The sequence below is a fragment of the Cinclus cinclus genome, chromosome 4, assembly GCF_963662255.1.
Source record: "Cinclus cinclus chromosome 4, bCinCin1.1, whole genome shotgun sequence".
In the NCBI taxonomy this organism is placed as follows: Eukaryota; Metazoa; Chordata; class Aves; order Passeriformes; family Cinclidae; genus Cinclus; species Cinclus cinclus.
This window is the reverse complement of record NC_085049.1, coordinates 42,730,007-42,744,808: the sequence shown is the minus strand read 5'-3', so window position 1 is coordinate 42,744,808 and position 14,802 is coordinate 42,730,007. Positions and strand designations below refer to the sequence as shown.

Sequence of the window (14,802 nt, the reverse complement as noted above, 5' to 3'; positions counted from 1 at the left end):
GGTGAAAGAGAAAGCTATTATTTGCTGGCACGAATGCCCTTAATTTTAAAACTACCTTTACACAGGAACAGCTGATGTCAGAGGGCAACTGGATCACTGCCAACATGGAGCCCCAGTTTAGAACCATGAATGAGCAAAAAGTGAAGTTTATAATCCCTGATGCTGTTTATTCTGAAAGGGGCACTGGTAGTGTCAGAACAACAGAGCACAGGTTTTCAGAAGCTTTTAGGAAAATGGCTAACATGACTTCAAATTTGGACAGCTAACCCTAAAGCAGGCTCCATAGCAGTAACTTTAAACATAACCTGAATATGTATGTAGATTAAGTTATAAATGGTACAGATGAACTAACAGGGTTTGGCACAACTAGAAATCGCCTACTTTTGAAAGGAAAGACACAAAAGAGAGAACAAACTGATACTACCTCACTGAGGATAAAACTACTACTCACTGAGCTGCTACAACTGATGTCAGCTGACATGTATCACCTGAACACCCCTGCCTCACTGCAAGATTACTACAGAAATGTACAAAAGATCTAAATCCTCACATTTCAGAAAACAAAACACAAAACTCACCTGGAGCAAAAAGACCTTAAAGTTTCTGGATGGATGAGAACATATAGATGTATATGACAATACAGCACCTTCTACAAAGGCACTGGTCAGTGTCAGACATACAATTAGTAGAACATGGTTACAAGAAGTTTTATGAAAGACGCAATTACCTTTAACATTTAATTGGCAAAATAATGAGATACTAATCACAGAAGTTTTGAATTAAGAAAGTCAAGAGTTCATCATAAACCTCATGAAGTTGGAAAAACTGGTATTACTACCTACCAATAGAATAAGCAGTATTATTACATTACCTGTAACTGCAAAGAAGAAAACCAATTATCTGCTCAATTTTGTATCTGCTAGATTTTGCAGATTAAATATTAACAGCTTTAATGGTATTTTGATACTGGACATAGAATACAGAATTTGATGTGAAGATTAAAATATGTGGGAAACTATTCTGAGACCTGTGTTCACAAATTTTGCTACAGTTCAGCAAAAGTCAGTTGGACCTGAGTAATTACAGCAGTAACAGAGTGTAACATCCTTACAAGACCATAAAGAAAAGAGGAAACTACCCTGTATAATTTCCTACAACTTAAGTCACTGAACTGAATAATACCACTTCTTCACTTGTTCCAGAGCTAAAGGACGGACTTGGGGCTCATTTACAGAAGTTTTAGAGTTCAACTTAAAAATCATATTTTAAATCAAGCAATTTGGTTAAACTACAAAAAAAGGGAAATCATAGTGAACTCAAGCTACCTTTCTGTCAACTTGACTAATTTTCAATTCTCAAGATAACCCAAAATCTCACTATAAACAATTTGTACATTATCACATATTTTGTTACCATTACAAAGAAGTTTCAATACTTGTATTGATAAAATTGTGATTTATTAGGGAAATCTATTCCAGTTCCCTTATCATGGTCCGAAAAGAAACTAAAATTTTCACATTTATATATGCTGAGGTTCATTTACACTGCCAACTTCAAAAGATGAACCACCTGTGACAATTTTGCATTTAATGTACTACTGGCTTATTTCACAGTGAGAGGCAGTTACCTTTGAGAAGTCCAGAGTTATCAATAGGACCAGGGTACACATTCTGATCTCCCATCTGATATTTGTCCCAGCTGTCAAAACCAACATATTTTTTCCACTGTTTGAACCAGCGACTATCCACTAGATACCTTAAAAGAAAGAAGAGAGAATTAATACATATTAATTATTGGCATGCTACTACTTCCTACCTTATTCATGATAACGCAACAGCATTCATCAGCATTGTGAAATGACAATGCTTTTTCCCTCTGTTCTGCTAACCAGTGTCAGCATTCTCCTACCAACAAGGACTTTGACTGTGGTCAATTAAAGATTTCACTAACAGTGCCAGGTACAGTTTTGCAAGACTGCCAACACAACGAAGCAGAGACTGAAAAATGGCAAGTTGAAGAAAAAAAACATTTCCCTTTTTAGCAAAAATGATTGTCACCTTTGATTCCTGTTCTTCATTTTCGAATTCAGGAGATTCAAGCTAAATCTGTATTATTAGACAGCCATTCAAAAAAGTGAGAGAGAACGTTCAGTAAAGTTACTTTCAGTAACTCATTGTATACTGCTGGGGTTTTATTAATAGCACGTGCAACTTAAAAAACTTCAGAAATCTGATGCCTTGTCAAGAACCAGAGAGCATGTTTTCTTCCTCTGAGTCAACATCAACACAAACACTAAATACTCTGCTTTTGACAGAAGACTAGCTGTTCCTCCTATGAATAATTACCAACATCACACTTCCATATAAAGTGATTATATCTCTAATCTCAGCTCTACAGTATTTTTATTCAGATTAAACTGTTGGTCACAGCCTGTCTTTTACAAAGTCCAGTGATACCAATATTTTATACCTTTTTGTCCAGAATTTCTTTACGATCAAGATGCCAAATTTGTTCAGTGATGCTCAGATTTTTATTCCTTTTTTAAAGATACCATATGCATTATTCCTCCTTCCTGAAAGTATTCATCTTCTTCTGCCTGGCCTATCCCAAATCTTTTGCTACTACATTAGGATGAAACTGAATTTGATTAATCTGACATGCCCTTGCCTTTCGCTTTATACACTAAGTTTTCATTCTCATGAACATACTTAAAGCCAACAGCATTCTCCCTGTTCTCTTCTGCTCTGGCCATCCACCTCTCTTCCGTAAGAGCTGTAACTGTGCACGATTATGAATGCAGTCACCACCAAACCTTGTAGCCTTTTTCCACTGGCATCTTGACCTAAATTTGAATGAATTATGAATCTTAAGAAAGAAAGACAGCATTTTACACAGAAACTTCCTTTATTTTAAATAATGCTTAAGAAATTACTACCCCTGAAGAATCATTTTACTTTTCAAATGCTTTGTGTTAAATGTCTTATCACACCCCAGTAACAGAGTGATTAATACAAATATTTTATAATAAAATTTAACAGCGAGAGAAGGCTTGGGGTCCACTGTTCTAGTTTTAAATATTCAACACTTTATCAGCTTTCTTTTTCCACATCTGATTAATTTTGTCATCAACCAAAATTTGCTGCGCAGTATCTCTTTAGGGTGCTCCCTAACAGAAATGTAACATTGCTGTTTCCTAACACGAAGTGCAAAAAACCTTTTGTAATTCCCCTTCACATTAAGGAATTTTGAATTTAGAAATCTTTTCAGGCTCAAATAAGTGCTTAGTATTTCTTGTATAAAGAAAGCTGAAAGACCACTTATAAATCAAGCATGTAAGTATGATAAAAACTAAACAGCACAGTCAAGTTCTTTTACTACAAAGTAGAGGTAACATGCATTACACGGAAAAGAAAGGTCTATTTGAATTTATTTAGCCAAGAAAATAAATTTGCACGTAGAGATTGTGAAAAATGCTAGCAGACACTATATATGTGAATTCTTACAGCAAATTACTGGCTGTAGGCATGTATATGCATGTACATGTATATCTATGTTTTATACATATGAGGCCTTTTAATGAACATTCTTCGACTTTTGCTTCAATAGAAATCTGATACAGGTGAGAAAAACTATGTTGAGTTATTACTGAACACAGTCACAGTAGCTGTAATCGTTCTCATCTTGGTTTAAGAACAGTATTCCCCAGTTTAGTATGCTGAATAAAAAACCAAACCAAACCAAAACTGCTCCCATTCCCCCACTCCACAAAAATGAGAGATTACAGGCTGAGATAGTAACAATTTACTGAGAACAGAAATTAGATAAAAAAAGAAACAGTAACAGCAACAATATTAACAGAACCTTAAAAAAAGAGGGCAATTTACATACAAAATGCTCATCCTGGGGGACAATGAACTCCCACCAAGCCTTTTATCATCCTGAAACCACACCTTTCTGTCCCAAGAAGGAGCCCTTGACTCCCACCCCTGGGGGTGGTAGAGCATAATAACCTGGATATGCCCAGGGCTGGGCTCCAGGTTCTATTCCTTCACCGTGGAAAAATTAACTCTATCCTGGCCAAAACCAGAACACCTCATTATAAGAACTTGCTCTTAAGACATGAAATAGCACTTTTCCAGTAAGTTTAGGGAAACCAGAAATTTGCATTCAAATGCCATACACTACCTTCATTTTATGCAAGAAGGATATGCCACATTAAAGATTATGCCGGGGAAGGGGAAAAAAAAAAGCACAGTTACAGCACACTCAGTTTAAGGCAAATCAATCAACCGGCTAAAGCATTCCTGTAGCTGAAATCCAGACTCCTTAGCATTAATGGGAAAAGTAATAATCAACTCTAGAAACACATTCAATATAGCATTCTCACCAAGATCAACAGGACTACTCATCTGCACACGAGAAGGCAAACCATTGGACCGAAAACTTTTCATCAGTGTTTCAGTATCTATAATACAATCAACCACCTGAAGACTAAGTATTACCTGTGAGGGACATCGAGTAATTTAAGAGAAAGCTCAAATAAACACAACTACATCTGCTAAACCCTCATTTCTTAAATGACATTTGAGCTCTTTATAAGGAAGAAACATTAAAAACTTGGGGTATGCACTTGGACCAGATACACTTCCCTGCGTGCTGTCCCAGATACAAAAATAGCATACCATGCATTAGTAAAACAGACCAAAATATATGTATATTAAGGTTGGTACAATTTTTTTTTGCTTTTATTTTTGTTACTATTACCCAAAGCAGGAGGGAGTTCTAAATCTAATGCTACAGTAGTTTTTTGAACTGTGGACCTGACCAAAAAGGCTACTCCAAAACTCCCCATCAAAGTTAAAATGTATGGCCTATCCAATTTTTAGAATTATGATTAAGAAATGTTTATTATCTGATGGAATCAAGATTTCACTCAACCAGGAAACACACATTTTTCTCTCTGGCATGTCATCAGTTTAGCTAGTGAGTAGTATAACCAATCCATCTTCTGAGGTAAAACAAACCTATAGGATTTGAATAAAGATTGAAGTCAAGAACAGTCTTAAATTTCTAGATGTTCTGTTTTGTGGGGCAAATCTCAAAAACTAAGACAACAGCAGAGCCAAATGAGCTGGTTAACTTTAAGATCAGATACCTGACATTTATAGATATTTCAAAAAAATGAGTAACCTCAAATTGTTTGAAGAAAAAAGACAACCAAATCACTTAGAGCCAACTGCTCGATAACACAGAATATTGAAACAGTCCCAAACCTTTACCTAAAAGTAAGCAAAAACATGCATTTAACCATTTGCTGAAAATTACAGTCAAATATGGATTTTTCAGTATTAACAACACTGAAAGTATTTGTACAGTTTCATTAGGAGTTTTTTCTTGGTTATGTTAAGTATACTTAAAATTTTCTTTGTGCAAGTAGAATCAAAAACTACAGAATATATTCTCAGTCCAAGAGAATGTATCTCTTGGATATGTTCATTATCCAGTATTTACTTCTGAGTAGAGCTTCAGATTGCTTCGTAAGATATACCTGCCTTCTTCTGTAAAATGTTTCTTGTCTGTCTGAAGCAGATTATCATATACATGGGACAGTTTATACTCTGGAGTCCTCTGGAATGCCAGATAATGGAATAAACATTAGGAAATGGTATGAAGCAGCAACGGGAAGTTCATACTCAGCATCATGAGAAGCTTGAGAGGGTGGCTGGTCACTGGAACAGGCTCCCTAGGGAAGTGGTCACAGCACCAAGCCAGTCAGTTCAAGGATCATCTGGAAGACACTCTTAGCCACATGCTTTAGCTTTAGGTAGTCCTGCAAAGAGCAGGAAGTTGGATTCAATGTTCCTTATGGGTCATTTTCAATTTGGGATATTTGGCCTTGGCCAGCGGTCAGTCCATCTGGAGCCAGCTGGCATTGGCTCTGTAAGACACAGGAGAAGCTTCTGGCAGCTTCTCCTAAAAGCCACCCCTGTAGCAACCCTGCTACCAACACCTTGCCATGCAAACCCAATAAAATTGGGTCACCCAATTAAATCTACAAGAAAAGACCATATCCTTACGTATGACCAAATGATCAACTGTAGAGACTCAAGGCAGCCCAAAATAGGATTACTTACAGCCTATGCACATTAACTTCCAAGTACAAAAAATTGAAGCTATTACAATTTACAATATTACAATTACTTGTAAATATACCTTCATTTCTTAAGTAAAAACTCAACAAATAATAAAAATCAATTTTAAGTTTAAGGACTTTTTAAAATTTTGCAGCCGCATGACTCCATGGACGTTGTTCACTGAAGAAAAGAAAGTACCTCCAGGAAACTTGCTGATTTCTAAAACTCTCCAATGGTTTGTGACTTTTTAATGTAATTCAAGTCACCTGGCATTAACTGCTTATTTTGATTGAATAAACCTAATTAACATAACAGAAACATTACACAAGTACAACTGTATTTATTCCCTACCTCAACATCCAAGTTGATGGAAAAATATCTGAATAGTATGACTAAGATCTTGGTATTTCCCACTGCTGTCAAAAGCATTCTGAATTGTTGTAACCATTATATATAGACAGAATTAAACAATGTGCAACCTAGATTTATTTATTTTGACTGATACATTAGCTCTTTGAATTCAAAATCAAACCAGAAAACTTAAATATGCAATAAAGACACTTCACAGAGAGATGCTCATTCTGCACTGTGTACTGCTGGGATATTGTATCTCCTGAACAAGAAGCTGTTTCACTTTTAACAGTAAAACTGTGCAAATTGTCCAGAGAGACAGGTGAGGATTTTTTTTTTTTTTACTCTCCTCACTGTGCCTGAGAACAGATTAAGCAATACAGAGGACAAAGTGGAACAACTGTTTTGCAGAAAGCAAATTAGGACTCCTGCTTAAAGGCACAGGATCAATCTGATTTTTGTTCTTGCACAACTGCATCTATAAAAATAAGAATGTAAGAATGGGTTTGTATCTGTGTATTTGTATTGTAATCTACTTTAAGGTGATGAAAACTGCTTGACTAAATACACTCATAATAAATAGATGTCTTCAAATTCCATTTTCTTTCAGAATTAACAAGTTCTTCAAGTTCAAAATGGTGATAATTATTCTACTCCATCACAAAAACCATACCATCTTTTTATTCAAAATATAGGTAAATCCACAAGAAAAAATTCAGGGGTCAAAGACAAAAAAAAAAAAGTAGTTTACCTCCTATTTTTAAGAAATCTGTCCAAGTATTCCAGATTTCTCTTCAGAAATAAGTATTTAGTTCAAGAAAATGCACCAAGATTCCACACTAACTAATCAAATTCTCACTACAGCTTGCCTTACGCTCCACTCCCCTAATGTGCTGCAGTAACCTAAGCAGCACATTCTTCATCCATACTACCAAGAGGCCAACCAAAAAGTATGATTCAGCCAAAATTAGTGGAGTGCAACTCTATGTTAAAATTTCAGTGTGAACATTATATTAACAACCATGTAAGTTTTGTGTAACCTTAGAAATCTTCCATTTAAGTAAAGACTTTTCATTAAAAAAATAATCTAACAAATCAATTCTCAGGCAAAGACTTGGAAAAAAACATGATTTTAACAAGCTCTCACTCCACCAAATCAATTAAGAGAAGAAAATGCATCTACTTATTTCCACTGTAAGTATTGTCCAGAAGAATTTAAATCTTTGTAAACTACTGGTCACATGGCAGCACCATTCTTTATGCAGTGAGAGAAACCCAACATCAAACTTCAACCTCAAGGTTTATAAATCAAAATCAGCAACTTAAACTTCATTAAAAAAAAAAAACAAAAACAAAAAACAAACACATCCAACTCTTAATCTATCCCTGGAACACTGACATAGTGTTCCTTGTTTCTCATTTCATGAAGTTATCAAAACAATTTAGAATATCATACCAAATATTACTGAAGTGCAGGTCCATAGTATTTCATCACGCCCTCAGTGAAATCAAGTAAAATCTTCCACTGACATTCAATCTAGGTTCTGTTCATGTACAACATTATGGATGATGTAATGCAGAAAACACTGAGGACAGTACTGACAAAAAAGGTACATGGCCTGACTCTTGGGGAGTCCTGTGCAGGGCTGAGTTGGACTTGATGATCTCTGTAGGCCCCTTCCAACTCAACATGTTCTTTGAAGACCACAGCATAAAATACTCTAAAAGCTAAGAACTTCATCATCAAGACTGTTCATCAGTGATGGGCACTGCAGGGTTTTTAAGTAGGGCTACAGATATCTGTTCATCAAGATTCATGAGTTTTCACTGCAGCTAGAATGAAAATGCTTCTATGTTCTGTGGGAAAATTCACTTCTGGAGGGAAAAAATCCTTTAAGGTTGAACTTATCAGATATCTATATATATATATATATATACATATATATATATATCTATATATAAAACCCAGAAATTATTTTCACCCCACTTAATTTTACTTACTCTCTTCAGTGGCCAACTACAACAATTGAAAAGGCAATGAAATTCCCACAGGTTAAGAAAATAATTTTTTTTCACTGTTCAAGAAATCTACTGTATGGATAAGAACAGTACTCTACCTAGACTCAGCAGAACTTCAGAAGTGATATGTATCAGATATTTCTGAAATCTAAAAATACTATACTCCTGTGTTTTTACTAATTTGCAAATCTTAAAAACCAAGAAGAAATTAAGAATCTCTTTATCACTCTTGTGAAGTTATGACTGGCACTGAAATTCATTGGCTAACAGGGCTGAAAATCAACATCTTCCTTCTGGCCTAAACCTGACTAGCTTCAGTTTACATAGTGTCTTAAATCTTTATCTGCTCATCTAAAAATCCTTATCCTAGAAGACATCTTCCTCTTACGTAACTATTTCAGCACATGACTCAAAATTCTAGCAAAACAGACTAAGGTTCTCCAAGCTCTTCTCTGGAAGACAAGGCTTCTGCTTTCCCTATTAGATTTTGAGATGTATGAACTCATTCTAAATGAACACCTACTGTCACATGTGGACAGTAGAATGGTTTAACTAATATATTCTGTATACAGTAGATATTTGTACTGCTACTTTGTATTCCCTTTCAAACATCTAATGATTGTACATTTGTTCCCTTAGCCACTAAATAAACTCTGTGTGATAGTTTTGGTCCACTGTAACTGCTATATTCTCATCAGCTCAGAAATTGTTATAGCAAGTAAGAGATGAAAGAAGCACAGTGGAGAAACTCTCGGAGAGAAAGAGAGAAAAAGCAGTAAAACTGCTGAGCTGTTAGCTATTTTTAAGTCACAATCATGCACTTTCAGTAAAACTTTTATTGGCAGGTGATGCATAAAGGTGAGAAATGTGGTTACATATCTTAGACCAAGGAATGACAACATGCGCAAGAGGTAGGCAAGAGTATGAAAGCATTTGTAATGCCATATCTGAGCTACTGAGACAACATCTCAGACTAGGACAGTCACAAAAGAACAGGAACTACAGGGAAGTCAGGGCCGAAGGTGGTTTTAAAGGTAAAATCAAGAAATCACACTTGAATATGGGGAAGAAATTACAGAGAAATCTCCCAAGAAGTCCCATAGAAAAACTGATGGTCTTCCCCTCTATAACAAAACTGTTCCAAGATCAATAACTGCCAGTATCGAAAGCTGTACTTCCATGAGTACTGTAAAAACAGAAAGACTTGGCAAAATTCTCAAGAGTATCAGTGCAGCTACAAAGGCATTAAATAACATCATCAAGACCAGTTGGTCACACTAATTATACTGTGCCTAAAAATGTGATGAACACCAATAGTTCTTCAATTTCTGAGAGTAGAGATGTTGAGTGAGTTCAATTTGCCTGCAGCTGTAACAACCAATCATCTTTGTCATTCTGAATGAGAGTAATATCTTCTTAGACAATAAATTCTCCTCACTTGTCTAGCACCAGTAGAAAGAATATCAAAATACTGAGATGTAATCATACTGGATGCTAAAACTGTGAGACATACAGCAAAATGTAGCATTTTTCCTTTTCCTAGGAAGAAGTCTAGGTCTTTCAACCACAGAAGCTGAAGATCCTTTGGACAATACTGCAGGAAGTAAAACTTAGATTAATTCAGGCTATGTGGAACAAAAGTGTAGTTTTTATACTGACTTTACTAACGAAAGTAGACAACATTATTCAAAAGAACTGATAAACAAAGGAAATTCTTCTTGGAAAAATCAGGTGTTTATTTAATGTATGTTTGGAAAAATAAGATAAATGGAGAGATGAGATGGAAGAATCATCAATCTCTCAGAGTTTAATAATTTATTTATTAACTGGCCATAGAGAATGCAAAAAAGACCACTGGGACAAACTAGCCCAAAATCTTGTCCCCGCAGCTGAAGCAGTTAAAAGACACTAACCTTGCCTCTCCATTGGAGAAATACAGCTTAATGCATACTATTCCCAAGCTCCCCTTAAAAACATCTAATGGAACAAACTCTACAGCTCACTAAACCACCTATCCAACTGGTTTCTAAGTCTAGCAATTCTTCTTCCAATACCTAACTCTAAAATGATTGAATTTCAAGTCAATTTTATTTCTTTCTCTTTGCATTGTACATAAAGAACTAATGAAGAAATTAATTAGCTGCTTCATAGATGCTTCTAAGATTTGCCTCTCTTTGCCTTATTCTTTAGTTGCTTTTTTCTTAGAGAAAACCCCCAAAGCTTTATACTTTCCATATATAGCTTATTGTTCTCTCCACTCTAAATTTTGAAGAGCATGGAAAATACTTTTCACGTATAAGCCAGCATTTTTAAAAGGACTGCCTTTGAGTGTTTTAAAGCTCAAACAGAACAAGCTGGTATGGCTCTGCTGAAGTTTTTTTCAGCAGTATTTACTACTGAATCAATGCAATTCTGAATCATGGCCTACAGCACTTTAACTGTTACTTCCTCACGGACGTCCCAAAAGATCAAAAAGCTATCAACAAAATTCCTTTAAAAAACCATGTGGACTAAATGTACCTTTTAATTTGTGAAGACAGCTGCATAGTCAAAGCATAAATCCTATGAATGCACAAGCATACACCTTTATGTAGCTTGATTTAACAGTCCACAAGTAAAACTCAATGGGACTTTGCTGTAGCTTATTCAGTTTTAAAACACTTGACTTCTATCAGTGTCAATCACAGTTGGTTATATTTTCACAGAACATTTAGAAGCTTTTCCCATATAAATGATCCTTCCGTATTATCAAACGTACTAATATGATACAATAAATATCAAACGTACTAAAAAGCACAGTAAACTTACTGTTTCGGTCATGCTGTCAACCAGTCATAAAAGTACCATCTCTTTGAACAATATTAACTGCCTGAAACATTGTTTTAGTAACTGGGAACTACCCAACAGAACCATAAAAAATAGTCCTGAAAGACATCAAGCCTGAGCGCACTTTTACTACCGCTGGTCATTTTCAACACTACCATGTGAATTCATTTCCTTTTTCTAGTTTCTTACACTTTTCCAGTTTCAAGAGCAGCCTGCTCGTATGACAAATCTGAACATATACTCAGCAGTATTTGAATAATGCATCAGAATGTATGCTTCTGACACATGCTGCAGTATCAACAGTGTTAAATATAGTCTTTTATAGAAGTGGAACAGTGAGCGATGACAGCTGAAATGAGGTGGGCTAGTTCTACGTCTGTGTATTCATAGTTAATTTTCTGTTAAGTTAATGCTTCAGCCTTTGTCTTTGGGTGACAGTTTCACACAGGAAGAGATGAAGAGGTTGAGTCGTGGAAGAAGTGCCAGTTCCTTTTTCACCTCCTAAAAAAAAAGTCCCATTTCCTAGCCTCACAGAACTGCAACTACAGAAGCTCAATTACCAAATACACGCCAAAAAGGTGTTTATTTAACCTAATTTTTTCAACCGTGGATTATTCTGTTGACAACTGACCATAAAAACATATTTTTCAAATGTTCTTTGTGGAAAACGTATCATAAGGGTCCATTTGCACCTTCAGGGACTCTTTCTTAGGAAGCTAAGGCGTTTACAGTCGCAATAAAATTTAAGCTCAAGGCTTGTCACAGCCACGGACGAGCATCAGGGCAAGCTAGGCCAGGGTACAGGTATCATTTCTGATAACGTGAAGGTGAAGCCGGGGCCATTTCCGCCCGGATAATGGAAGAAACGCCTGGTAGTAGGGCCCTTGTCCCCCACCTCAATACTCCTCGCGCAGCCAGAACAAGCTCCCCGCGGGCTCCGGGCCCGCCATCCGGGGCTGCCACCCGGCAGCGCGCCCCGGCAGCCGCGCCGCTCCCTCCCTGCCCTCCCCCGCAGGGCGCTGACCTCGGTGCCTCCCCGCCGCCCGCCCGCAGCCCGGGCCAGGCCGAGGCCCCGCCGCACCCAGGCGGCCGCTCCCCGCCTGGCAGGAGCTGCGGGAACCGAACGGCGGGAAGCGCGGGGAACAGCGCTGCCTCCCTGCCCATGTCACCCGCCTCCACTTTGCCGGCAGCGGGAGGGACGTCGAGCCGCCCCCGGGAGCGGGTGGGGTGGGGGGGGGCGAGGGGAAGGAGGTCGGTCCCTCCGGCAGCCAAGCGGCCGCAGTGGCGAGGGCGCCGCCAGCGCCGGTCCGCCCAAGCCCCCCCTCTCCTCCCTTACCAGGTGTCGCCCTTGCGGAGGGCGGTTTTGAGCAGCGCCGCGACGTCCGTGCGCTGGGTCTCCAGATCCGCCGCGCCTCCCTCCGCCATCTTCTCCGCCCGGCAGCGGCAGCGGCGGCAGGGGCAGGAGCGCGCCGCGCTGCATGCTGGGAGTGACGCCTGCGGGGGGCGGCCGCGGCCCCGCCCTTCCCAGGGGCCGCGGGGAGGGGGCCGGAGCGGGCCCGGGCGGTGCAGCGCCCCCCCGCGGCCGGGAGGTCTGTCCCGTCCCCCTCCCGGGGAGGGACGGGCCTCAGACATTGCCCTCAGTGCCCTGGTTGAAGCGCTTGCGTCATTAGATCTCTTATGGCTCACTGCCAGATGAGTGGTTTGGATCCCTGTAACTCATACATTGTGCTAATACTGGGCGGGTTCAGATATTCTGTGTGACTCACATTAGTTTTTCCAGATCTTCTCAGAAACCAACCGCTAATTTGTTTGTTGTGTTTGTTTCAGTCGCTCTTGCCTGAACCTTGCACGAACAATGCAACCTGTTGCTTGGCATTTCACACACACACACACACACACACACACACACACACAAGAGGAAAAAAAAAAGCCATATACTCCATTATATAAACAGGTTCTCTCGGTCTTCACACTTGTACAGAGATTTCAAAGAATCCAATTGGTGTGGGAATTTAGGGCTGGTAACCAAGGGCGCTGGTTACAAACATTTGAAAACAAGAGTTTGTTCTTGTAGGTCTGCCTGGTGTGTGTGTAATGCCTGCAATTGTACACCTGGCCCCCTTCCTCTGCCCGAATCATTACACCCAGTGCATTGTGTGACTAACACCAGAGCGGTATCTTGGACTGCCAGGTAAGTATTTTAAGCTATTAGCCATTATTAGCTAATTAGCCCATAGAATCTGGTAGAGTGTAGCTGTTACAAACAGCACTAAAACGTGCTATCTTGATAGGTGCACTGCAAAAAAAATGGAAGCAAGGCTGTCACACAGACAAAGCTAAGAAAGTATTTTGTCAGGATTAGCAGTGAGGATGATGATATTGAAGTAAAGGCAAAATTATAATAGGGAAATCATATCAAATATATAAGAACTCCCAGGAGCTCAGAGCGACTGGTGATGACATTCATGGCCTCTCCGAGAGCTGAAATGTGAAATCCAGGAAGAGGGACAGGGAAGTAAAAGATAAATGTTAGGGAGAGCTGTGGATCTAATGGCTACATTTAATGAGAGAAAACTTAACTGGGCAACAAGGAGAAGGTTTCCAGCCACTTCAGGAATAAATTTCTGGGTTAGAATCTCCAAGTTTAAAAACACCTTTGTCAAGTTCCCACCCCACACACACCAGAGCTTGACAGATAAGAACAGTGTTTTACACTCTGAAAGTTAGCTCTGTGCCAAAATTGAATTTATACAGAAATTATAATGTCATGGAAATTTTGGGGAAAATATTTCTCAATCCACGGTTCTGGAAAAGAGCTTCATTGTTCATCAGGCTGTGGCAGGACCATCAACAGCTTACTTTGGCAGAAGGATCACCCATGCCTCTGTGCTTTGTGTTGCATAACTGCGGTTACTCTCTGAAAGATGTATTCCCGAGTTCATTTTTTTTGTGGTACAGAAATGGATACTAGACAGATATTAGGTGCTACAAATAGAGACAGCAAAGCATACAATCTTCCATTTGAAGCAGAACTTTAAGAATTGCCAAAGAGAGAAAAGAGTATGACTCTTTCTGGGGCTACCAGTGAAACACTGAAACACTGTTTCACAAATTGTTTTTTTTTTTACAAAAAAGTTTACAATTTACAAAAAAATGTTTTTCATAATGGAACAGTATCCTAAACTTGCATTCATGGAAAATGCATATTAGTGTTAAATCTGGGGGTTTTTTAAGCTTTATCAGCGGGCAAGCGATTATTTCTAAGTACCTCTGTCACTTAGAGAGTGCCTGAGGATCTTTAACTTTTAAACCACCTGGTAAACAGAAGCAGCACTGGAGATAGAGATTAATGACCTACCTTACCTAATACTACCCAGGCACTTGTATGCAGATTTACATCTTACTCCTTGTGATATAAGTTAATGAAGGATATTGTAAAGCTAGCTGAGGTGGCAGGCCTTCCAGCTGTCAG

At 38.5% G+C, this 14,802-nt stretch overlaps 1 protein-coding gene across 3 annotated transcripts in view; it reads right to left on the bottom strand.

Annotated features, from left to right (window-relative positions):
• USP15 (ubiquitin specific peptidase 15) overlaps positions 1-12,799 on the bottom strand; it is a 59,152-nt gene extending 46,353 nt beyond the window's left edge. For all 3 annotated transcript variants that reach the window (XM_062491960.1, XM_062491961.1, XM_062491966.1), the window contains exons 1-2: positions 12,667-12,799; positions 1,628-1,755 (exon numbers count right to left, since the gene is read on the bottom strand). In XM_062491960.1, the coding sequence (XP_062347944.1) occupies positions 1,628-1,755; positions 12,667-12,755 (217 nt within the window). In that variant the 5' untranslated portion in view covers positions 12,756-12,799. The remainder of the gene's footprint in view (positions 1-1,627; positions 1,756-12,666) is intronic.
• Positions 12,800-14,802: the final 2,003 nt, after the last annotated feature.